This window comes from Micropterus salmoides, unplaced genomic scaffold, assembly GCF_014851395.1.
Source record: "Micropterus salmoides isolate LMB-PRFRI ecotype aquatic unplaced genomic scaffold, ASM1485139v1 Ms_hic_scaffold_6, whole genome shotgun sequence".
Classification (NCBI taxonomy): domain Eukaryota; kingdom Metazoa; phylum Chordata; class Actinopteri; order Centrarchiformes; family Centrarchidae; genus Micropterus; species Micropterus salmoides.
In genome coordinates, this window is record NW_024044348.1 from 3,124,895 (window position 1) to 3,147,495 (window position 22,601).

At 49.8% G+C, this 22,601-nt stretch overlaps 1 protein-coding gene across 1 annotated transcript; it reads left to right on the forward strand.

Moving 5' to 3' along the window:
* Positions 1-1,258: 1,258 nt before the first annotated feature.
* LOC119890828 (calcium and integrin-binding family member 2-like) lies at positions 1,259-22,400 on the forward strand. Its single transcript, XM_038702254.1, has 6 exons — positions 1,259-1,498; positions 1,673-1,707; positions 3,083-3,194; positions 19,357-19,504; positions 19,804-19,999; positions 21,699-22,400. The coding sequence occupies exons 1-6, from the start codon at positions 1,448-1,450 to the stop codon at positions 21,718-21,720; spliced, it is 564 nt and encodes a 187-aa protein (XP_038558182.1). The 5' UTR covers positions 1,259-1,447; the 3' UTR covers positions 21,721-22,400.
* The last annotated feature ends 201 nt before the right edge of the window (positions 22,401-22,601 follow it).

Sequence of the window (22,601 nt, forward strand, 5' to 3'; positions counted from 1 at the left end):
GAGGAGTCACTCTGATCTGTGAGGAAGAGGAGGCACAAAGATCCTCTAAGAGGAAGAGGAGTCACTCTGATCTAAGATGAAGAGGAGGCACAAAGATCCTCTGAGAGGAAGAGGAGTCACAAAGATCCTCTGTGAGGAAGAGGAGTCACTCTGATCTAAGATGAAGAGGAGTCACAAAGATCCTCTGTGAGGAAGAGGAGTCACTCTGATCTGAGAGCAGGAGTAGTCACAAAGATCCTCTGTGAGGAAGAGGAGGCACTCTGATCTGTGAGGAAGAGGAGTTACAAAGATCCTCTGAGAGGAAGAGGAGTCACAAAGATCTGTGAGGAAGAGGAGGCACAAAGATCCTCTAAGAGGAAGAGGAGTCACTCTGATCTGTGAGGAAGAGGAGTCACAAAGATCCTCTGAGAGGAAGAGGAGTCACAAAGATCTGTGAGGAAGAGGAGGCACAAAGATCCTCTAAGAGGAAGAGGAGTCACTCTGATCTGAGAGCAGGAGTAGTCACAAAGATCGTCTGTGAGGAAGAGGAGTCACTCTGATCTGTGAGGAAGAGGAGTCACAAAGATCCTCTGTGAGGAAGAGGAGTCACTCTGATCTGTGAGGAAGAGGAGTCACAAAGATCCTCTGTGAGGAAGAGGAGTCACTCTGATCTGTGAGGAAGAGGAGTCACAGCTTCTTTCTCAACTCTTCTTCTGATCCCAATACTGCAGTTTTTAACCTTTATACTGCCCTGTTTAAGGATTTTTAAGGATTTGTAATCCATCCCACATGAGCTCTACCAGTACTCATTATTACTACTATTTATTCACTACTACCGTTCTTCATTACAATTCTGTTAATAATTTAATATTGTACAGATCCACACTCCTTTATATTGTTTCTTTATATTGTATATTTATACTTCATCAATCAATAAAGTATTTCTGATTCTGATTCTGAAGCCAAACGAGTTCACAGAGCCCTGATTAAATCTGTGTGTGTGTGTGTGTGTGTGTGTGTGTGTGTGTGTGTGTGTGCTGCCTTCAGGAACAGTCAGAATTTATTGGCTAAAATACGAAGGGCGGGACTTTGTGACATTGACTTCCTGAAAAGTGAGATTACAAAATAAAAGTCTCAGTCGGAAAATGTCACAATAAAATAACAGAGTAACTTTGAAATAACAGAGACACGTGCCTGCCACTTCCCCCATGAAAGCCGGGTTGTACGAGCCGCACCTGAAAGCAGCGCGCTGGTACCCGCACCGCCTCCTCCCGCACCGCCTCCTCCCGCACCGCTGAGGAGTGAAAAATCCCCTTTTCCTCAGCGGAGAGGAGCTAAACCCGGACCAGGAGTGTGGACGTCAGACCAGCAGCTGGACCGGAACCTGTGGACCTGGATGGATGTAAACGGACCTCAGAGCAGCTGCAGCCTCCAGTGTGATGCAGCTGTGTGATGTCCGCCGAGCAGGATGGGCAACAAGCAGACCACGTTCACCGACGAGCAGCTGGAGGCCTATCAGGTGACTCTGCACGGTTCATATAATAACGGGGACCGGGTCCTGCTTTATAAGGTGTGTCTGTTTTGTGTACGGGGGTCGACAGGACAGCAGAGCGTGCAGGGCGTCTCTCCTGCTGCTGATTGGCTGAGCTCCAGCCTCTCTGCGTCCTCTCACTGTCTCTCTGTCTGTCCACAGGACTGCACCTTCTTCACCAGGAAAGAAGTCCTGCGGTGAGTTGTTGTTCAGAAATCACACCTTCATCACGGCAGAGTGAGGGGGCGGAGCCACAGGTCAGCTGACTGACGTTAATGTCAGAGAAGGACTCCTGCAGCTGGTTATTACATCCACCCAGGACCAGGGGCGCACATTCATCTAACAGCTGGGGGGACCTTACTGTTATTAATGCAGCATGGAGACGTGATGTTCCAGAGTAACTGAAAAACTATCTCTTGTCCTTTTTTCTTTTCTCTGTGAGTTTATCTGGTCAACAACACAAAGCTATAGTTAGGTTCAACACGGGGTCATATTATAATTATTAAATTACCTCGTCTCTTACTCAGATATTTCAGCTGCAGCTGAGCTGCCACTTAACATCATAATCCCAACAGAAGATCCACAGTTTAACCAAAGTCCTTAGAGGTGAGTCTCGCCTCTCTGCAGCCATCTTGGTAAGGCCTCAGACTAACAGGATCAGGTCTCTCTTTAAATGAACAGGCAGACAGTTTCATGACTTTGCCCCAAAATAAGGTTTGAAAAGTGTTTTTCCCCGCAGGTCATACTTCTACTACACATAGAGCAGACCCTTCCATCAGGGGAGCCACACGATTGGCTGAAATATGTTTCCTGCCTCAGATGTTAAAAGCAGACAATTGGCTTTCTAACAGGAGGGGCGGGATAACCGCCATCTTTGGCATTATGGGCTTTCCCTATAAAGTTGTATAGAGGATTCTTAAAGTAGTCGGTTACTTACTGGACTCCCCCCAGACTGTGTGCAGGCGAGTAAAGGGGGACAGCAGCACTGGACCAAACCACTGTGAGGGAAGAGAGGGGGGACTCTAAGTGTTCCTAAACTTAATTAATTAATTAAAGCTAATGGTGTTGCACTGTTTGTATTGTTTTACAGCTTGCACAATTATTTTAAGTCAATATCATTATATTATTTAATTAGGTTTTTAGGGGGTGGACCCTCAGATTGGGAAGGTCCTGACCCCCCCCCCTCGATTTCCACCTATGCTCGGGACACTCTGTCTGTCTACCTCTCTGTATGACACCTGTCCCCTGTCTTTCGCCCCATGTCCGCTGTCCTCTGTCCCCTATCCACTGTCCTCTGTCCCCTATCCACTGTCCTCTGTCCCCTGTCCCTCTGTCCTCTGTCCACTGTCCTCTGTCCACTGTCCACTATCCTCTGTCCCCTGTCTCTTGTCCTCTGTCCCATGTCCACTGTCCTCTGTCCACTGTCCTCTGTCCCCTGTCCCTTATCCTCTGCCCTTATCCCCTGTCCCTTGTCCTCTTTCCTTTTCCTCTGTGCCCTGTCCTCTGTCCCCTATCCTCTATCCCCTGTCCCTTATCCTCTGCCCTTTGTCCTCTGTCCCTTGTCCTCTGCAGGCTACATGGCAGGTACCGAGAGTTGGCTCCTCACTTAGTGCCGCTGGATTACACCAACAACCCCGACATCAGAGTTCCTCTGACGCTCATCGTCAGCATGCCGGAGCTGAAGGTAGATAGCTGACAGGTAGAGGTGACAGATAGAGGTGACAGGTAGAGCTGACAGGTAGAGGTGACAGGTAGAGCTGACAGGTAGAGAGCTGAAGTTAGAGAGGTGACAGGTAGAGCTGACAGGTAGAGAGCTGAAGTTAGAGAGGTGACAGGTAGAGCTGACAGGTAGAGAGCTGAAGTTAGAGAGGTGACAGGTAAAGCTGACAGGTAGAGCTGACAGGTAGAGAGCTGAAGTTAGAGAGCTGACAGGTAGAGCTGACAGGTAGAGAGCTGAAGTTAGAGAGGTGACAGGTAGAGCTGACAGGTAGAGAGCTGAAGTTAGAGAGGTGACAGGTAGAGAGCTGAAGTTAGAGAGGGAACAGGTAGAGCTGACAGGTAGAGAGCTGAAGTTAGAGAGGTGACAGGTAGAGAGCTGAAGTTAGAGAGGGAACAGGTAGAGCTGACAGGTAGAGAGCTGAAGTTAGAGAGGTGACAGGTAGAGCTGACAGGTAGAGAGCTGACAGGTAGAGCTGACAGGTAGAGCTGACAGGTAGAGAGCTGAAGTTAGAGAGGTGACAGGTAGAGAGCTGAAGTTAGAGAGGTGACAGGTAGAGCTGACAGGTAGAGCTGACAGGTAGAGCTGACAGGTAGAGAGCTGAAGTTAGAGAGGTGACAGGTAGAGCTGACAGGTAGAGAGCTGAAGTTAGAGAGGTGACAGGTAGAGCTGACAGGTAGAGAGCTGAAGTTAGAGAGGTGACAGGTAAAGCTGACAGGTAGAGCTGACAGGTAGAGAGCTGACAGGTAGAGAGCTGACAGGTAGAGCTGACAGGTAGAGACCTGAAGTTAGAGAGGTGACAGGTAGAGCTGACAGGTAGAGAGCTGAAGTTAAAGAGGTGACAGGTAGAGAGCTGAAGTTAGAGAGGGAACAGGTAGAGCTGACAGGTAGAGAGCTGAAGTTAGAGAGGTGACAGGTAGAGAGCTGAAGTTAGAGAGGGAACAGGTAGAGCTGACAGGTAGAGAGCTGAAGTTAGAGAGGTGACAGGTAGAGCTGACAGGTAGAGAGCTGACAGGTAGAGCTGACAGGTAGAGAGCTGAAGTTAGAGAGGTGACAGGTAGAGAGCTGAAGTTAGAGAGGTGACAGGTAGAGCTGACAGGTAGAGCTGACAGGTAGAGCTGACAGGTAGAGAGCTGAAGTTAGAGAGGTGACAGGTAGAGCTGACAGGTAGAGAGCTGAAGTTAGAGAGGTGACAGGTAGAGCTGACAGGTAGAGAGCTGAAGTTAGAGAGGTGACAGGTAAAGCTGACAGGTAGAGCTGACAGGTAGAGCTGACAGATAGATAGCTGACAGGTAGAGCTGACAGGTAGAGAGCTGAAGTTAGAGAGGTGACAGGTAAAGCTGACAGGTAGAGCTGACAGGTAGAGGTGACAGGTAGATAGCTGACAGGTAGAGGTGACAGGTAGAGCTGACAGGTAGAGCTGACAGGTAGAGAGGTGACAGGTAGAGGTGACAGGTAGAGAGGTGACAGGTAGAGCTGACAAGTAAAGCTGACAGGTAGAGGTGACAGGTAGAGAGCTGAAGTTAGAGAGCTGACAGGTAGAGCTGACAAGTAAAGCTGACAGGTAGAGGTGACAGGTAGAGCTGACAGGTAGAGGTGACAGGTAGAGCTGACAGGTAGAGGTGACAGGTAGATAGCTGACAGGTAGAGGTGACAGGTAGAGCTGACAGGTAGAGCTGACAGGTAGAGAGCTGACAGGTAGAGCTGACAGGTAGAGAGCTGAAGTTAGAGAGGTGACAGGTAGAGAGCTGAAGTTAGAGAGGGAACAGGTAGAGCTGACAGGTAGAGAGCTGAAGTTAGAGAGGTGACAGGTAGAGAGCTGAAGTTAGAGAGGGAACAGGTAGAGCTGACAGGTAGAGAGCTGAAGTTAGAGAGGTGACAGGTAGAGCTGACAGGTAGAGAGCTGACAGGTAGAGCTGACAGGTAGAGAGCTGAAGTTAGAGAGGTGACAGGTAAAGAGCTGAAGTTAGAGAGGTGACAGGTAGAGGTGACAGGTAGAGAGCTGACAGGTAGAGGTGACAGGTAGAGAGGTGACAGGTAGAGCTGACAAGTAAGCTGACAGGTAGAGGTGACAGGTAGAGAGCTGAAGTTAGAGAGCTGACAGGTAGAGCTGACAAGTAAAGCTGACAGGTAGAGGTGACAGGTAGAGCTGACAGATAGATAGCTGACAGGTAGAGCTGACAGGTAGAGGTGACAGGTAGATAGCTGACAGGTAGAGGTGACAGGTAGAGCTGACAGGTAGAGCTGACAGGTAGAGAGCTGACAGGTAGAGCTGACAGGTAGAGAGCTGAAGTTAGAGAGGTGACAGGTAGAGAGCTGAAGTTAGAGAGGGAACAGGTAGAGCTGACAGGTAGAGAGCTGAAGTTAGAGAGGTGACAGGTAGAGAGCTGAAGTTAGAGAGGGAACAGGTAGAGCTGACAGGTAGAGAGCTGAAGTTAGAGAGGTGACAGGTAGAGCTGTCAGGTAGAGAGCTGACAGGTAGAGCTGACAGGTAGAGAGCTGAAGTTAGAGAGGTGACAGGTAGAGCTGACAAGTAAAGCTGACAGGTAGAGGTGACAGGTAGAGAGCTGAAGTTAGAGAGGTGACAGGTAGAGCTGACAAGTAAAGCTGACAGGTAGAGGTGACAGGTAGAGCTGACAGGTAGAGAGCTGAAGTTAGAGAGCTGACAGGTAGAGCTGACAAGTAAAGCTGACAGGTAGAGGTGACAGATAGAGAGCTGAAGTTAGAGAGCTGACAGGTAGAGAGGTGACAGGTAGAGCTGACAAGTAAAGCTGACAGGTAGAGGTGACAGGTAGAGCTGACAGATAGAGAGCTGAAGTTAAAGAGCTGACAGGTAGAGCTGACAGGTAGAGAGGTGACAGGTAGAGCTGACAAGTAAAGCTGACAGGTAGAGGTGACAGGTAGAGGTGACAGGTAGAGGTGACAGGTAGAGCTGACAAGTAAAGCTGACAGATAGAGAGCTGACAGGTAGAGCTGACAGGTAGAGCTGACAGGTAGAGCTGACAGGTAGAGGTGACAGGTAGAGAGCTGACAGGTAGAGCTGACAAGTAAAGCTGACAGATAGAGAGCTGACAGGTAGAGAGCTAACAGGTAGAGAGCTAACAGGTAGAGGTGACAGGTAGAGCTGACAGGTAGAGCTGACAGGTAGAGGTGACAGGTAGAGCTGACAGGTAGAGCTGACAGATAGAGAGCTGACAGGTAGAGAGCTAACAGGTAGAGAGCTAACAGGTAGAGGTGACAGGTAGAGCTGACAGGGAGAGCTGACAGGTAGAGCTGACAGGTAGAGGTGACAGGTAGAGCTGACAGGTAGAGCTGACAGGTAGAGGTGACAGGTATAGAGAGCTGACAGGTAGAGAGCTGACAGGTAGAGGTGACAGATAGAGGTGACAGGTAGAGGTGACAGGTAGAGCTGACAGGTAGAGCTGACAGAGAGCTGAAGTTAGAGAGCTGACAGGTAGAGCTGACAGGTAGAGAGCTGAAGTTAGAGAGCTGACAGGTAGAGCTGACAAGTAAAGCTGACAGGTAGAGCTGACAGGTAGAGCTGACAGGTAGAGGTGACAGATAGAGAGCTGAAGTTAGAGAGCTGACAGGTAGAGCTGACAGGTAGAGAGCTGAAGTTAGAGAGCTGAAGTTAGAAAGCTGACAGGTAGAGCTGACAAGTAAAGCTGACAGGTAGAGGTAACAGGTAGAGCTGACAGGTAGAGAGTTGAAGTTAGAGAGGTGACAGGTAGAGCTGACAAGTAAAGCTGACAGGTAGAGAGCTGAAATTAGAGAGCTGACAGATAGAGCTGACAAGTAAAGCTGAGAGGTAGAGAGTTGAAGTTAGAGAGGTGACAGGTAGAGCTGACAAGTAAAGCTGACAGGTAGAGCTGACAGATAGAGAGCTGAAGTTAGAGAGCTGACAGGTAGAGCTGACAAGTAAAGCTGACAGGTAGAGGTGACAGGTAGAGGTGACAGATAGAGAGCTGACAGGTAGAGGTGACAGGTAGAGGTGACAGGTAGAGAGTTGAAGTTAGAGAGGTGACAGGTAGAGCTGACAAGTAAAGCTGACAGGTAGAGCTGACAGAGAGCTGAAGTTAGAGAGCTGACAGGTAGAGCTGACAAGTAAAGCTGACAGGTAGAGGTGACAGGTAGAGGTGACAGATAGAGAGATGAAGTTAGAGAGCTGACAGGTAGAGCTGACAAGTAAAGCTGACAGGTAGAGTTGACAGGTAGAGGTGACAGGTAGAGGTGACAGGTAGAGCTGACAAGTAAAGCTGACAGGTAGAGCTGACAAGTAAAGCTGACAGGTAGAGGTGACAGGTAGAGGTGACAGGTAAAGCTGACAAGTAAAGCTGACAGGTAGAGGTGACAGGTAGAGTTGACAGGTAGAGGTGACAGGTAGAGGTGACAGGTAAAGCTGACAAGTAAAGCTGACAGGTAGAGTTGACAGGTAAAGCTGACAAGTAAAGCTGACAGGTAGAGTTGACAGGTAGAGGTGACAGGTAGAGGTGACAGGTAGAGTTGACAGGTAGAGGTGACAGGTAGAGGTGACAGGTAGAGCTGACAAGTAAAGCTGACAGGTAGAGGTGACAGGTAAAGCTGACAGTTAGAGCTGACAATTAAAGCTGACAGGTAGAGGTGACAGGTAGAGGGGACGGGTAGAGGTGACAGGTAGAGCTGACAGGTAGAGGTGACAGATAGAGAGCTGAAGTTAGAGAGCTGACAGGTAGAGCTGACAGGTAAAGCTGACAGGTAGAGGTGACAGAGAGCTGAAGTTAGAGAGCTGACAGGTAGAGAGTTGAATTTAGAGAGCTGACAAGTAAAGCTGACAGGTAGAGGTGACAGGTAGAGCTGACAGGTAGAGCTGACAGGTGGAGAGCTGACAGGTAGAGGTGACAGGTAGAGCTGACAAGTAAAGCTGACAGGTAGAGGTGACAGGTGGAGAGCTGACAGGTAGAGGTGACAGGTAGAGCTGACAAGTAAAGCTGACAGGTAGAGCTGACAAGTAAAGCTGACAGGTAGAGGTGACAGGTAGAGAGCTGACAGGTAGAGCTGACAGGTAGAGGTGACAGGTAGAGCTGACAAGTAAAGCTGACAGGTAGAGGTGACAGGTAGAGCTGACAGGTAGAGCTGACAGGTAGAGAGCTGACAGGTAGAGCTGACAGGTAGAGGTGACAGGTAGAGCTGACAAGTAAAGCTGACAGGTAGAGGTGACAGGTATAGGTGACACGTAGAGAGCTGACAGGTAGAGCTGACAGGTAGAGCTGACAGGTAGAGGTGACAGGTAGAGCTGACAAGTAAAGCTGACAGGTAGAGGTGACAGGTGGAGAGCTGAAGTTAGAGAGCTGACAAGTAAAGCTGACAGGTAGAGGTGACAGGTAGAGCTGACAGGTAGAGGTGACAGATAGAGAGCAGAAGTTAGAGAGCTGACAGGTAGAGCTGACAGGTAGAGAGCTGAAGTTAGAGAGCTGACAGGTAGAGAGCTGAAGTTAGAGAGCTGACAGGTAGAGCTGACAAGTAAAGCTGACAGGTAGAGGTAACAGGTAGAGCTGACAGGTAGAGCTGACAAGTAAAGCTGACAGGTAGAGAGCTGAAGTTAGAGAGCTGACAGGTAGAGCTGACAGATAGAGAGCTGAAGTTAGAGAGCTGACAGGTAGAGGTGACAGATAGAGAGCTGAAGTTAGAGAGCTGACAGGTAGAGGTGACAGGTAGAGCTGACAAGTAAAGCTGACAGGTAGAGGTGACAGGTAGAGAGGTGAAAGGTAGAGCTGACAAGTAAAGCTGACAGGTAGAGGTGACAGGTAGAGAGGTGAAAGGTAGAGCTGACAAGTAAAGCTGACAGGTAGAGGTGACAGGTAGAGGTGACAGGTAAAGCTGACAGTTAGAGCTGACAAGTAAAGCTGACAGGTAGAGCTGACAAGTAAAGCTGACAGGTAGAGCTGACAAGTAAAGCTGACAGGTAGAGGTGACAGGTAAAGCTGACAGTTAGAGCTGACAAGTAAAGCTGACATATAGAGAGCTGAAGTTACAGAGCTGACAAGTAAAGCTGACAGGTAGAGGTGACAGGTAGAGGGGACAGGTAGAGGTGACAGGTAGGGGGACAGGTAGAGCTGACAGGTAGAGCTGACAGGTAAAGCTGACAGGTAGAGGTGACAGGTAGAGGGGACAGGTAGAGGTGACAGGTAGAGGTGACAGGTAGAGGTGACAGGTACAGCTGACAGGTAAAGCTGACAGGTAGAGGTGACAGGTAGAGGTGACAGGTAGAGCTGACAGGTAAAGCTGACAGGTAGAGGTTACAGGTAGAGCTGACAGGTAGAGGTGACAGGTAGAGCTGACAGGTAGAGAGTTGAATTTAGAGAGCTGACAAGTAAAGCTGACAGGTAGAGCTGACAAGTAAAGCTGACAGGTAGAGATGACCGGTAGAGGTGACAGGTAGAGAGCTGACAGGTAGAGCTGACAGGTAGAGCTGACAGGGAGAGCTGACAGGTGGAAAGCTGACAGGTAGAGGTGACAGGTAGAGGTGACAGGTAGAGCTGACAAGTAAAGCTGACAGGTAGAGGTGACAGGTAGAGCTGACAAGTAGAGCTGACAGGTAGAGAGGCGACAGGTAGAGCTGACAGGTAGAGCTGACAGGTAGAGCTGACAGGTAGAGGTGACAGGTAGAGCTGACAAGTAAAGCTGACAGGTAGAGGTGACCGGTAGAGGTGACAGGTAGAGAGCTGACAGGTAGAGCTGACAGGTAGAGGTGACAGGTGGAGAGCTGACAGGTAGAGGTGACAGGTAGAGCTGACAGGTAGAGCTGACAGGTAGAGGTGACAGGGAGAGCTGACAGGTGGAAAGCTGACAGGTAGAGGTGACAGGTAGAGGTGACAGGTAGAGCTGACAAGTAAAGCTGACAGGTAGAGGTGACAGGTAGAGCTGACAAGTAGAGCTGACAGGTAGAGAGGCGACAGGTAGAGCTGACAGGTAGAGCTGACAGGTAGAGGTGACAGGTAGAGCTGACAAGTAAAGCTGACAGGTAGAGGTGACCGGTAGAGGTGACAGGTAGAGAGCTGACAGGTAGAGCTGACAGGTAGAGGTGACAGGTGGAGAGCTGACAGGTAGAGGTGACAGGTAGAGCTGACAGGTAGAGGTGACAGGTGGAGAGCTGACAGGAAGAGGTGACAGGTAGAGCTGACAAGTAAAGCTGACAGGTAGAGGTGACAGGTGGAGAGCTGACAGGTAGAGGTGACAGGTAGAGCTGACAAGTAAAGCTGACAGGTAGAGCTGACAAGTAAAGCTGACAGGTAGAGGTGACAGGTAGAGAGCTGACAGGTAGAGCTGACAGGTAGAGGTGACAGGTAGAGCTGACAAGTAAAGCTGACAGGTAGAGGTGACAGGTAGAGCTGACAGGTAGAGGTGACAGGTAGAGAGCTGACAGGTAGAGCTGACAGGTAGAGGTGACAGGTAGAGCTGACAAGTAAAGCTGACAGGTAGAGGTGACAGGTATAGGTGACACGTAGAGAGCTGACAGGTAGAGCTGACAGGTAGAGGTGACAGGTAGAGGTGACAGGTAGAGCTGACAAGTAAAGCTGACAGGTAGAGCTGACAGGTAGAGGTGACAGGTAGAGGTGACAGGTAGAGCTGACAAGTAAAGCTGACAGGTAGAGGTGACAGGTGGAGAGCTGAAGTTAGAGAGCTGACAAGTAAAGCTGACAGGTAGAGGTGACAGGTAGAGCTGACAGGTAGAGGTGACAGATAGAGAGCAGAAGTTAGAGAGCTGACAGGTAGAGCTGACAGGTAGAGAGCTGAAGTTAGAGAGCTGACAGGTAGAGAGCTGAAGTTACAGAGCTGACAGGTAGAGAGCTGAAGTTAGAGAGCTGACAGGTAGAGCTGACAAGTAAAGCTGACAGGTAGAGGTAACAGGTAGAGCTGACAGGTAGAGCTGACAAGTAAAGCTGACAGGTAGAGAGCTGAAGTTAGAGAGCTGACAGGTAGAGCTGACAGATAGAGAGCTGAAGTTAGAGAGCTGACAGGTAGAGGTGACAGATAGAGAGCTGAAGTTAGAGAGCTGACAGGTAGAGGTGACAGGTAGAGCTGACAAGTAAAGCTGACAGGTAGAGGTGACAGGTAGAGAGGTGAAAGGTAGAGCTGACAAGTAAAGCTGACAGGTAGAGGTGACAGGTAGAGAGGTGAAAGGTAGAGCTGACAAGTAAAGCTGACAGGTAGAGGTGACAGGTAGAGGTGACAGGTAAAGCTGACAGTTAGAGCTGACAAGTAAAGCTGACAGGTAGAGCTGACAAGTAAAGCTGACAGGTAGAGCTGACAAGTAAAGCTGAGAGGTAGAGGTGACAGGTAAAGCTGACAGTTAGAGCTGACAAGTAAAGCTGACATATAGAGAGCTGAAGTTACAGAGCTGACAAGTAAAGCTGACAGGTAGAGGTGACAGGTAGAGGGGACAGGTAGAGGGACAGGTAGGGGGACAGGTAGAGCTGACAGGTAGAGCTGACAGGTAAGCTGACAGGTAGAGCTGACAGGTAGAGGTGACAGGTAGAGGTGACAGGTAGAGGGGACAGGTAGAGGTGACAGGTAGAGCTGACAGGTAAAGCTGACAGGTAGAGGTGACAGGTAGAGGTGACAGGTAGAGAGCTGAAGTTAGAGAGCTGACAGGTAGAGCTGACAGGTAAAGCTGACAGGTAGAGGTTACAGGTAGAGCTGACAGGTAGAGGTGACAGGTAGAGCTGACAGGTAGAGAGTTGAATTTAGAGAGCTGACAAGTAAAGCTGACAGGTAGAGGTGACCGGTAGAGGTGAGAGGTAGAGAGCTGACAGGTAGAGGTGACAGGTAGAGCTGACAAGTAAAGCTGACAGGTAGAGGTGACCGGTAGAGGTGACAGGTAGAGAGCTGACAGGTAGAGCTGACAGGTAGAGCTGACAGGGAGAGCTGACAGGTGGAAAGCTGACAGGTAGAGGTGACAGGTAGAGGTGACAGGTAGAGCTGACAAGTAAAGCTGACAGGTAGAGGTGACAGGTAGAGCTGACAAGTAGAGCTGACAGGTAGAGAGGCGACAGGTAGAGCTGACAGGTAGAGCTGACAGGTAGAGCTGACAGGTAGAGGTGACAGGTAGAGCTGACAAGTAAAGCTGACAGGTAGAGGTGACCGGTAGAGGTGACAGGTAGAGAGCTGACAGGTAGAGCTGACAGGTAGAGGTGACAGGTGGAGAGCTGACAGTTAGAGGTGACAGGTGGAGCTGACAGGTAGAGGTGACAGGTAGAGCTGACAAGTAAAGCTGACAGGTAGAGCTGACAGGTAGAGGTGACAGGTGGAGAGCTGAAGTTAGAGAGCTGACAGGTAGAGCTGACAAGTAGAGGTGACAGGTAGAGGTGACAGGTAGAGCTGACAAGTAGAGGTGACAGGTGGAGAGCTGAAGTTAGAGAGCTGACAGGTAGAGGTGACAAGTAAAGCTGACAGGTAGAGGTGACAGGTGGAGAGCTGACAGGTAGAGCTGACAGGAAGAGGTGACAAGTAAGCTGACAGGTAGATGTGACAGGTAGAGGTGACAGGTAGAGGTAACAGGTAGAGCTGACAGGTAGAGGTGACAGGTAGAGGTGACAGGTAGAGCTGACAAGTAAAGCTGACAGGTAGAGCTGACAAGTAAAGCTGACAGGTAGAGGTGACAGGTAGAGCTGACAAGTAAAGCTGACAGGTAGAGGTGACAGGTAAAGGTGACAGGTGGAGAGCTGACAGGTGGAGGTGACAGGTAGAGGTGACAGGTAGAGGTGATAGGTGGAGAGCTGACAGGTAGAGCTGACAGGTAGAGGTGACAGGTAGAGGTGACAGGTAGAGCTGACAGGTAGAGGTGACAGGTGGAGAGGTGACAGGTAGAGGTGACAGGTAGAGGTGACAGGTAGAGCTGACAGGTAGAGGTGACAGGTGGAGAGGTGACAGGTAGAGCTGACAGGTGGAGAGCTGACAGGTGGAGGTGACAGGTAGAGCTGACAGGTGGAGGTGACAGGTAGAGGTGACAGGTAGAGGTGACAGGTGGAGAGCTGACAGGTAGAAGTGACAGGTAGAGGTGACAGGTGGAGGTGACAGGTAGAGGTGACAGGTAGAGGTGACAGGTGGAGAGCTGACAGGTAGAAGTGACAGGTAGAGCTGACAGGTGGAGGTGACAGGTAGAGGTGACAGGTAGAGGTGACAGGTGGAGAGCTGACAGGTAGAAGTGACAGGTAGAGCTGACAGGTAAAGCTGACAGGTAAAGCTGACAGGTAGAGGTGACAGGTAGAGGGGACGGGTAGAGGTGACAGGTAGAGCTGACAGGTAGAGGTGACAGATAGAGAGCTGAAGTTAGAGAGCTGACAGGTAGAGCTGACAGGTAAAGCTGACAGGTAGAGGTGACAGAGAGCTGAAGTTAGAGAGCTGACAGGTAGAGAGTTGAATTTAGAGAGCTGACAAGTAAAGCTGACAGGTAGAGAGCTGACAGGTAGAGGTGACAGGTAGAGCTGACAGGTAGAGCTGACAGGTGGAGAGCTGACAGGTAGAGGTGACAGGTAGAGCTGACAAGTAAAGCTGACAGGTAGAGGTGACAGGTGGAGAGCTGACAGGTAGAGGTGACAGGTAGAGCTGACAAGTAAAGCTGACAGGTAGAGCTGACAAGTAAAGCTGACAGGTAGAGGTGACAGGTAGAGAGCTGACAGGTAGAGCTGACAGGTAGAGGTGACAGGTAGAGCTGACAAGTAAAGCTGACAGGTAGAGGTGACAGGTAGAGCTGACAGGTAGAGCTGACAGGTAGAGAGCTGACAGGTAGAGCTGACAGGTAGAGGTGACAGGTAGAGCTGACAAGTAAAGCTGACAGGTAGAGGTGACAGGTATAGGTGACACGTAGAGAGCTGACAGGTAGAGCTGACAGGTAGAGCTGACAGGTAGAGGTGACAGGTAGAGCTGACAAGTAAAGCTGACAGGTAGAGGTGACAGGTGGAGAGCTGAAGTTAGAGAGCTGACAAGTAAAGCTGACAGGTAGAGGTGACAGGTAGAGGTGACAGGTAGAGGTGACAGATAGAGAGCAGAAGTTAGAGAGCTGACAGGTAGAGCTGACAGGTAGAGAGCTGAAGTTAGAGAGCTGACAGGTAGAGAGCTGAAGTTAGAGAGCTGACAGGTAGAGCTGACAAGTAAAGCTGACAGGTAGAGGTAACAGGTAGAGCTGACAGGTAGAGCTGACAAGTAAAGCTGACAGGTAGAGAGCTGAAGTTAGAGAGCTGACAGGTAGAGCTGACAGATAGAGAGCTGAAGTTAGAGAGCTGACAGGTAGAGGTGACAGATAGAGAGCTGAAGTTAGAGAGCTGACAGGTAGAGGTGACAGGTAGAGCTGACAAGTAAAGCTGACAGGTAGAGGTGACAGGTAGAGAGGTGAAAGGTAGAGCTGACAAGTAAAGCTGACAGGTAGAGGTGACAGGTAGAGAGGTGAAAGGTAGAGCTGACAAGTAAAGCTGACAGGTAGAGGTGACAGGTAGAGGTGACAGGTAAAGCTGACAGTTAGAGCTGACAAGTAAAGCTGACAGGTAGAGCTGACAAGTAAAGCTGACAGGTAGAGCTGACAAGTAAAGCTGACAGGTAGAGGTGACAGGTAAAGCTGACAGTTAGAGCTGACAAGTAAAGCTGACATATAGAGAGCTGAAGTTACAGAGCTGACAAGTAAAGCTGACAGGTAGAGGTGACAGGTAGAGGGGACAGGTAGAGGTGACAGGTAGGGGGACAGGTAGAGCTGACAGGTAGAGCTGACAGGTAAAGCTGACAGGTAGAGGTGACAGGTAGAGGGGACAGGTAGAGGTGACAGGTAGAGGTGACAGGTAGAGGTGACAGGTACAGCTGACAGGTAAAGCTGACAGGTAGAGGTGACAGGTAGAGCTGACAGGTAAAGCTGACAGGTAGAGGTTACAGGTAGAGCTGACAGGTAGAGGTGACAGGTAGAGCTGACAGGTAGAGAGTTGAATTTAGAGAGCTGACAAGTAAAGCTGACAGGTAGAGCTGACAAGTAAAGCTGACAGGTAGAGATGACCGGTAGAGGTGACAGGTAGAGAGCTGACAGGTAGAGCTGACAGGTAGAGCTGACAGGGAGAGCTGACAGGTGGAAAGCTGACAGGTAGAGGTGACAGGTAGAGGTGACAGGTAGAGCTGACAAGTAAAGCTGACAGGTAGAGGTGACAGGTAGAGCTGACAAGTAGAGCTGACAGGTAGAGAGGCGACAGGTAGAGCTGACAGGTAGAGCTGACAGGTAGAGCTGACAGGTAGAGGTGACAGGTAGAGCTGACAAGTAAAGCTGACAGGTAGAGGTGACCGGTAGAGGTGACAGGTAGAGAGCTGACAGGTAGAGCTGACAGGTAGAGGTGACAGGTGGAGAGCTGACAGGTAGAGGTGACAGGTAGAGCTGACAGGTAGAGCTGACAGGTAGAGGTGACAGGGAGAGCTGACAGGTGGAAAGCTGACAGGTGGAAAGCTGACAGGTAGAGGTGACAGGTAGAGGTGACAGGTAGAGCTGACAAGTAAAGCTGACAGGTAGAGGTGACAGGTAGAGCTGACAAGTAGAGCTGACAGGTAGAGCTGACAGGTAGAGCTGACAGGTAGAGGTGACAGGTAGAGCTGACAAGTAAAGCTGACAGGTAGAGGTGACCGGTAGAGGTGACAGGTAGAGAGCTGACAGGTAGAGCTGACAGGTAGAGGTGACAGGTGGAGAGCTGACAGGTAGAGGTGACAGGTAGAGCTGACAGGTAGAGGTGACAGGTGGAGAGCTGACAGGTAGAGGTGACAGGTAGAGCTGACAAGTAAAGCTGACAGGTAGAGGTGACAGGTGGAGAGCTGACAGGTAGAGGTGACAGGTAGAGCTGACAAGTAAAGCTGACAGGTAGAGCTGACAAGTAAAGCTGACAGGTAGAGGTGACAGGTAGAGAGCTGACAGGTAGAGCTGACAGGTAGAGGTGACAGGTAGAGCTGACAAGTAAAGCTGACAGGTAGAGGTGACAGGTAGAGCTGACAGGTAGAGGTGACAGGTAGAGAGCTGACAGGTAGAGCTGACAGGTAGAGGTGACAGGTAGAGCTGACAAGTAAAGCTGACAGGTAGAGGTGACAGGTATAGGTGACACGTAGAGAGCTGACAGGTAGAGCTGACAGGTAGAGGTGACAGGTAGAGGTGACAGGTAGAGCTGACAAGTAAAGCTGACAGGTAGAGCTGACAGGTAGAGGTGACAGGTAGAGGTGACAGGTAGAGCTGACAAGTAAAGCTGACAGGTAGAGGTGACAGGTGGAGAGCTGAAGTTAGAGAGCTGACAAGTAAAGCTGACAGGTAGAGGTGACAGGTAGAGCTGACAGGTAGAGGTGACAGATAGAGAGCAGAAGTTAGAGAGCTGACAGGTAGAGCTGACAGGTAGAGAGCTGAAGTTAGAGAGCTGACAGGTAGAGAGCTGAAGTTACAGAGCTGACAGGTAGAGAGCTGAAGTTAGAGAGCTGACAGGTAGAGCTGACAAGTAAAGCTGACAGGTAGAGGTAACAGGTAGAGCTGACAAGTAAAGCTGACAGGTAGAGAGCTGAAGTTAGAGAGCTGACAGGTAGAGCTGACAGATAGAGAGCTGAAGTTAGAGAGCTGACAGGTAGAGGTGACAGATAGAGAGCTGAAGTTAGAGAGCTGACAGGTAGAGGTGACAGGTAGAGCTGACAAGTAAAGCTGACAGGTAGAGGTGACAGGTAGAGAGGTGAAAGGTAGAGCTGACAAGTAAAGCTGACAGGTAGAGGTGACAGGTAGAGAGGTGAAAGGTAGAGCTGACAAGTAAAGCTGACAGGTAGAGGTGACAGGTAGAGGTGACAGGTAAAGCTGACAGTTAGAGCTGACAAGTAAAGCTGACAGGTAGAGCTGACAAGTAAAGCTGACAGGTAGAGCTGACAAGTAAAGCTGAGAGGTAGAGGTGACAGGTAAAGCTGACAGTTAGAGCTGACAAGTAAAGCTGACATATAGAGAGCTGAAGTTACAGAGCTGACAAGTAAAGCTGACAGGTAGAGGTGACAGGTAGAGGGGACAGGTAGAGGTGACAGGTAGGGGGACAGGTAGAGCTGACAGGTAGAGCTGACAGGTAAAGCTGACAGGTAGAGCTGACAGGTAGAGGTGACAGGTAGAGGTGACAGGTAGAGGGGACAGGTAGAGGTGACAGGTAGAGCTGACAGGTAAAGCTGACAGGTAGAGGTGACAGGTAGAGGTGACAGGTAGAGGTGACAGGTAGAGAGCTGAAGTTAGAGAGCTGACAGGTAGAGCTGACAGGTAAAGCTGACAGGTAGAGGTTACAGGTAGAGCTGACAGGTAGAGGTGACAGGTAGAGCTGACAGGTAGAGAGTTGAATTTAGAGAGCTGACAAGTAAAGCTGACAGGTAGAGGTGACCGGTAGAAGTGAGAGGTAGAGAGCTGACAGGTAGAGGTGACAGGTAGAGCTGACAAGTAAAGCTGACAGGTAGAGGTGACCGGTAGAGGTGACAGGTAGAGAGCTGACAGGTAGAGCTGACAGGTAGAGCTGACAGGGAGAGCTGACAGGTGGAAAGCTGACAGGTAGAGGTGACAGGTAGAGGTGACAGGTAGAGCTGACAAGTAAAGCTGACAGGTAGAGGTGACAGGTAGAGCTGACAAGTAGAGCTGACAGGTAGAGAGGCGACAGGTAGAGCTGACAGGTAGAGCTGACAGGTAGAGCTGACAGGTAGAGGTGACAGGTAGAGCTGACAAGTAAAGCTGACAGGTAGAGGTGACCGGTAGAGGTGACAGGTAGAGAGCTGACAGGTAGAGCTGACAGGTAGAGGTGACAGGTGGAGAGCTGACAGTTAGAGGTGACAGGTGGAGCTGACAGGTAGAGGTGACAGGTAGAGCTGACAAGTAAAGCTGACAGGTAGAGCTGACAGGTAGAGGTGACAGGTGGAGAGCTGAAGTTAGAGAGCTGACAGGTAGAGCTGACAAGTAGAGGTGACAGGTAGAGGTGACAGGTAGAGCTGACAAGTAGAGGTGACAGGTGGAGAGCTGAAGTTAGAGAGCTGACAGGTAGAGGTGACAAGTAAAGCTGACAGGTAGAGGTGACAGGTGGAGAGCTGACAGGTAGAGCTGACAGGAAGAGGTGACAAGTAAAGCTGACAGGTAGATGTGACAGGTAGAGGTGACAGGTAGAGGTAACAGGTAGAGCTGACAGGTAGAGGTGACAGGTAGAGGTGACAGGTAGAGCTGACAAGTAAAGCTGACAGGTAGAGCTGACAAGTAAAGCTGACAGGTAGAGGTGACAGGTAGAGCTGACAAGTAAAGCTGACAGGTAGAGGTGACAGGTAAAGGTGACAGGTGGAGAGCTGACAGGTGGAGGTGACAGGTAGAGGTGACAGGTAGAGGTGATAGGTGGAGAGCTGACAGGTAGAGGTGACAGGTAGAGGTGACAGGTAGAGGTGACAGGTAGAGCTGACAGGTAGAGGTGACAGGTGGAGAGGTGACAGGTAGAGGTGACAGGTAGAGGTGACAGGTAGAGCTGACAGGTAGAGGTGACAGGTGGAGAGGTGACAGGTAGAGCTGACAGGTGGAGAGCTGACAGGTGGAGGTGACAGGTAGAGCTGACAGGTGGAGGTGACAGGTAGAGGTGACAGGTAGAGGTGACAGGTGGAGAGCTGACAGGTAGAAGTGACAGGTAGAGGTGACAGGTGGAGGTGACAGGTAGAGGTGACAGGTAGAGGTGACAGGTAGAAGTGACAGGTAGAGCTGACAGGTGGAGGTGACAGGTAGAGGTGACAGGTAGAGGTGACAGGTGGAGAGCTGACAGGTAGAAGTGACAGGTAGAGGTGACAGGTGGAGGTGACAGGTAGAGGTGACAGGTAGAGGTGACAGGTGGAGAGGTGACAGGTAGAGGTGACAGGTGGAGGTGACAGGTAGAGGTGACAGGTAGAGGTGACAGGTGGAGAGCTGACAGGTAGAAGTGACAGGTAGAGGTGACAGGTAGAGGTGACAGGTGGAGGTGACAGGTAGAGGTGACAGGTAGAGGTGACAGGTGGAGAGGTGACAGGTGGAGGTGACAGGTAGAGGTGACAGGTAGAGATTTGACAGGTAGAGGTGACAGTTAGAGTTAGCGGTTAGCAGTGAGTCACTTCATCTGTCTGAATGTCCTGACAGGAGAACCCGTTCAGAGACAGAATTGTGGAGACGTTCTCTGAGGACGGACAGGGGAACCAGAGCTTCAACGACTTTGTCGACATGTTTTCTGCCCTCTGTGAAACTTCACCCAGAGAGCTCAAGATCATCTACGCCTTCAAGATTTACGGTGAGATGTTTGAGAGAGTCCTCCTCAGGTGAGAAACCTCAGAGCTGCTGCTAAAAGGTGCTAAAGTTTACCTGGGAAGGTGAACATCCTTTAAGCAGGAAAGCTACCGCGGTTTGAGACAGAGAAGCAGGGTAGTATTCAGCAGTCTTCAATATCATGGTCCAGCATGGGGATATGGTTTACCCGCAGGGTCCAGGATCATGGTCCACGCAGAGCTGAGTGGTTTTACACCAGCTGTGTTTGTTGTTCTTCTTCTTCTCGGATGTAATGAAATGTGTAATCTTCTGGTTGTGGTTCAGACTTCAACAGGGACAACTTTATCTGTAAGGAGGACCTGAAGAAGACTCTGAACAAGCTGACCAAAGGCGAGCTGACCCCAGAGGAGGTCATCCTGGTGTGCGATAAAGCCATCGAGGAGGCCGACCTGGACGGAGACCACAAGCTGTCCTTCGCCGACTTTGAGAACATGATCTCAAAGGCTCCTGACTTCCTGAGGTACGGTGCCGTTTCTGATTATCCCTCAGCCACATCAGTGTTTTTATGTCAGAGTGGTCAAACATCTGGATTATTACATACTGCACACCTGAAGTTACCACCTGTAACTACAGGCGGCGCCAAATGATGAACTGAGGGTTGGAGAACAAAACATGTGATGTCAGCTGATGACGATAGTCTGCGTTCATGTTTGTTTCTCGCCAAAGTCACGTTTGCTCATTCGAGATTCCGTGAGATCCCACAAACCGCCACTCTGCAACATGTGGTCCTTCATCTGGACCGAAGTTTCTGCTGTGGGTATTCTTATGATTAAAATATTAAAATCTCTATAAAAAAATATCAAAGATCAGTTCATTCTGTTGTTACATCTTTAACATCAAAGGTTTTTAACATCAGTGAAAATCTGTAAATCCTCTCGTGTGCAGCAGTGTAGAGCTTAATTAAACTTGGACAAAAATACCAAAATCACTGTCTCCATCCAGAGATTAGACAGACCCGTCTCCATCCAGAGATTAGACAAACCCGTCTCCCTCCAGAGATCAGACAGACCTGTCTCCATTCAGAGATTATAGAGACCTCTCTCACTCCAGAGATTAGACAGACCCGTCTCCATCCAGAGATTAGACAGACCCTTCTCTCTCTAGAGATTAGACAGACCCGTCTCCTCCAGAGATCAGACCGACCCGTCTCCATCCAGAGATTAGACAGACCTCTCTCACTCCAGAGATTAGACAGACCCATCTCTCTCTAGAGATAAGACAGACCCATCTCCCTCCAGAGATCAAACAGACCTGTCTCCATTCAGAGATTAGACAGACCTCTCTCACTCCAGAGATTAGACAGACCCGTCTCCATCCAGAGATTAGACAGACCCTTCTCTCTCTAGAGATTAGACAGACCCGTCTCCTCCAGAGATCAGACCGACCCGTCTCCATCCAGAGATTAGACAGACCTCTCTCACTCCAGAGATTAGACAGACCCATCTCTCTCTAGAGATAAGACAGACCCATCTCCCTCCAGAGATCAAACAGACCTGTCTCCATTCAGAGATTAGACAGACCTCTCTCACTCCAGAGATCAAACAGACCTGTCTCCATCCAGAGATTAGACAGACCTCTCTCACTCCAGAGATAAGACAGACCCGTCTCCATCCAGAGATTAGACAGACCCTTCTCTCTCTAGAGATTAGACAGACCCGTCTCCATCCAGAGATTAGACAGACCCTTCTCTCTCTAGAGATTAGACAGATTGTGGTTCAGTTAGACAGATCGTGGTGTTTTCAGTTGAGGTCAGTTGCGTGTGTTTTAGGCAGGACTCGGCGTACAGTTGCAGTCCACTCAGAGATAAAATCCACAAAATTATTCTGCTGATGATTCATCAATGAGCAGTTTCACTCCTCCACCCGAACCTAGCAGGAGGGAAGAAAAGGCGTGGCCATAAATCTGTATCTCACACCGGACCACCGGTCACAGACTAGCTGCAACGAAGCCCGCTGGTTGTGCTGGGAGTGGAGAAAGTAGCGGCTGAGACAGGAGTGACTTTTCACTGCTGTGTTTTCAATGCTGAATAAAGGCCCGGGAACGGCAGCAAAACCAGCTGATCTGAGTGGAGGTGCTGTGATCAGGGTTAGAGTCTCCCACAGGACAGGCAGAATCTCTGTGTTCAACAGATGAAACTCATTATGTGATTTGTTTTACAGTAACTTCCACGTACGAATATGAGACTGCTGAGATCCTGCAGAGGGAAGACGTCTCACTTTGTCCCCATTTCCTGATCCGACTGGTCTTCACACTCCAGACTCCACCTGAACCTCAGACCCACCTCGACTCAGTGCCTGTCCTTTCTATCGCCGACCGAGAGTCTTCCTCTCCAGCGGAACCTGACACAGAGTCTGGTCTGGACTCACAGCGGACGTTTCAGAGAGAAAGCAGTTACTGCATGAAACCTTTCTCTTTATTAGAAATGTTTGCAGGCGGACGAGCACGATAAACCAAGACGGGGCTAATTTTATACCAACAGAGCTCCTCTGGACGGTTCTGCTCTTCTGAGACACTTCAGAGGACACATAACAGGGCTTTTCTGACTTCAGTGCTTTGCAGAAGGGCAGAATCCACCGACTGGACTGAAAAAGCACAGTTTTAAAGGGCAACAGTGACTAGCTATGCAACCTTTCATGAAGTGCATGTTGTAAATTGCTTCTAGCTGTGGTTAATTTGTACATCTGGTGTAGTGAAATGTTCTGGTGCATAACGACAATCATAGTAAACTGTAGTTCAGTTGATGGAAGGGCTCTCTGTCATCTCACCTGTAAACTTTGGCTTTGATAAACTTGATAGATCAGCTTTCACTCATTCAACAGGAATGTTTTGTGGCTAGAATCAAATAAAAGATTTTTCTGTTGCTTGATGCTTCATGAAGCTTCTTATCAAAGCAAACTGATTCAGGTTCACGTCGCGAGATCTGGAACAACTCTGAGCTGAGGGACGAGGTGCTCCTCAGTCTGCAGATGCTTTTATCCAAAGTTACAATAGATATTAGTAAGGGCTGTTAGCGTGTACGGCATCAATGGGGAAGAAGTAATTCATGACAGCTCCAACGTGAG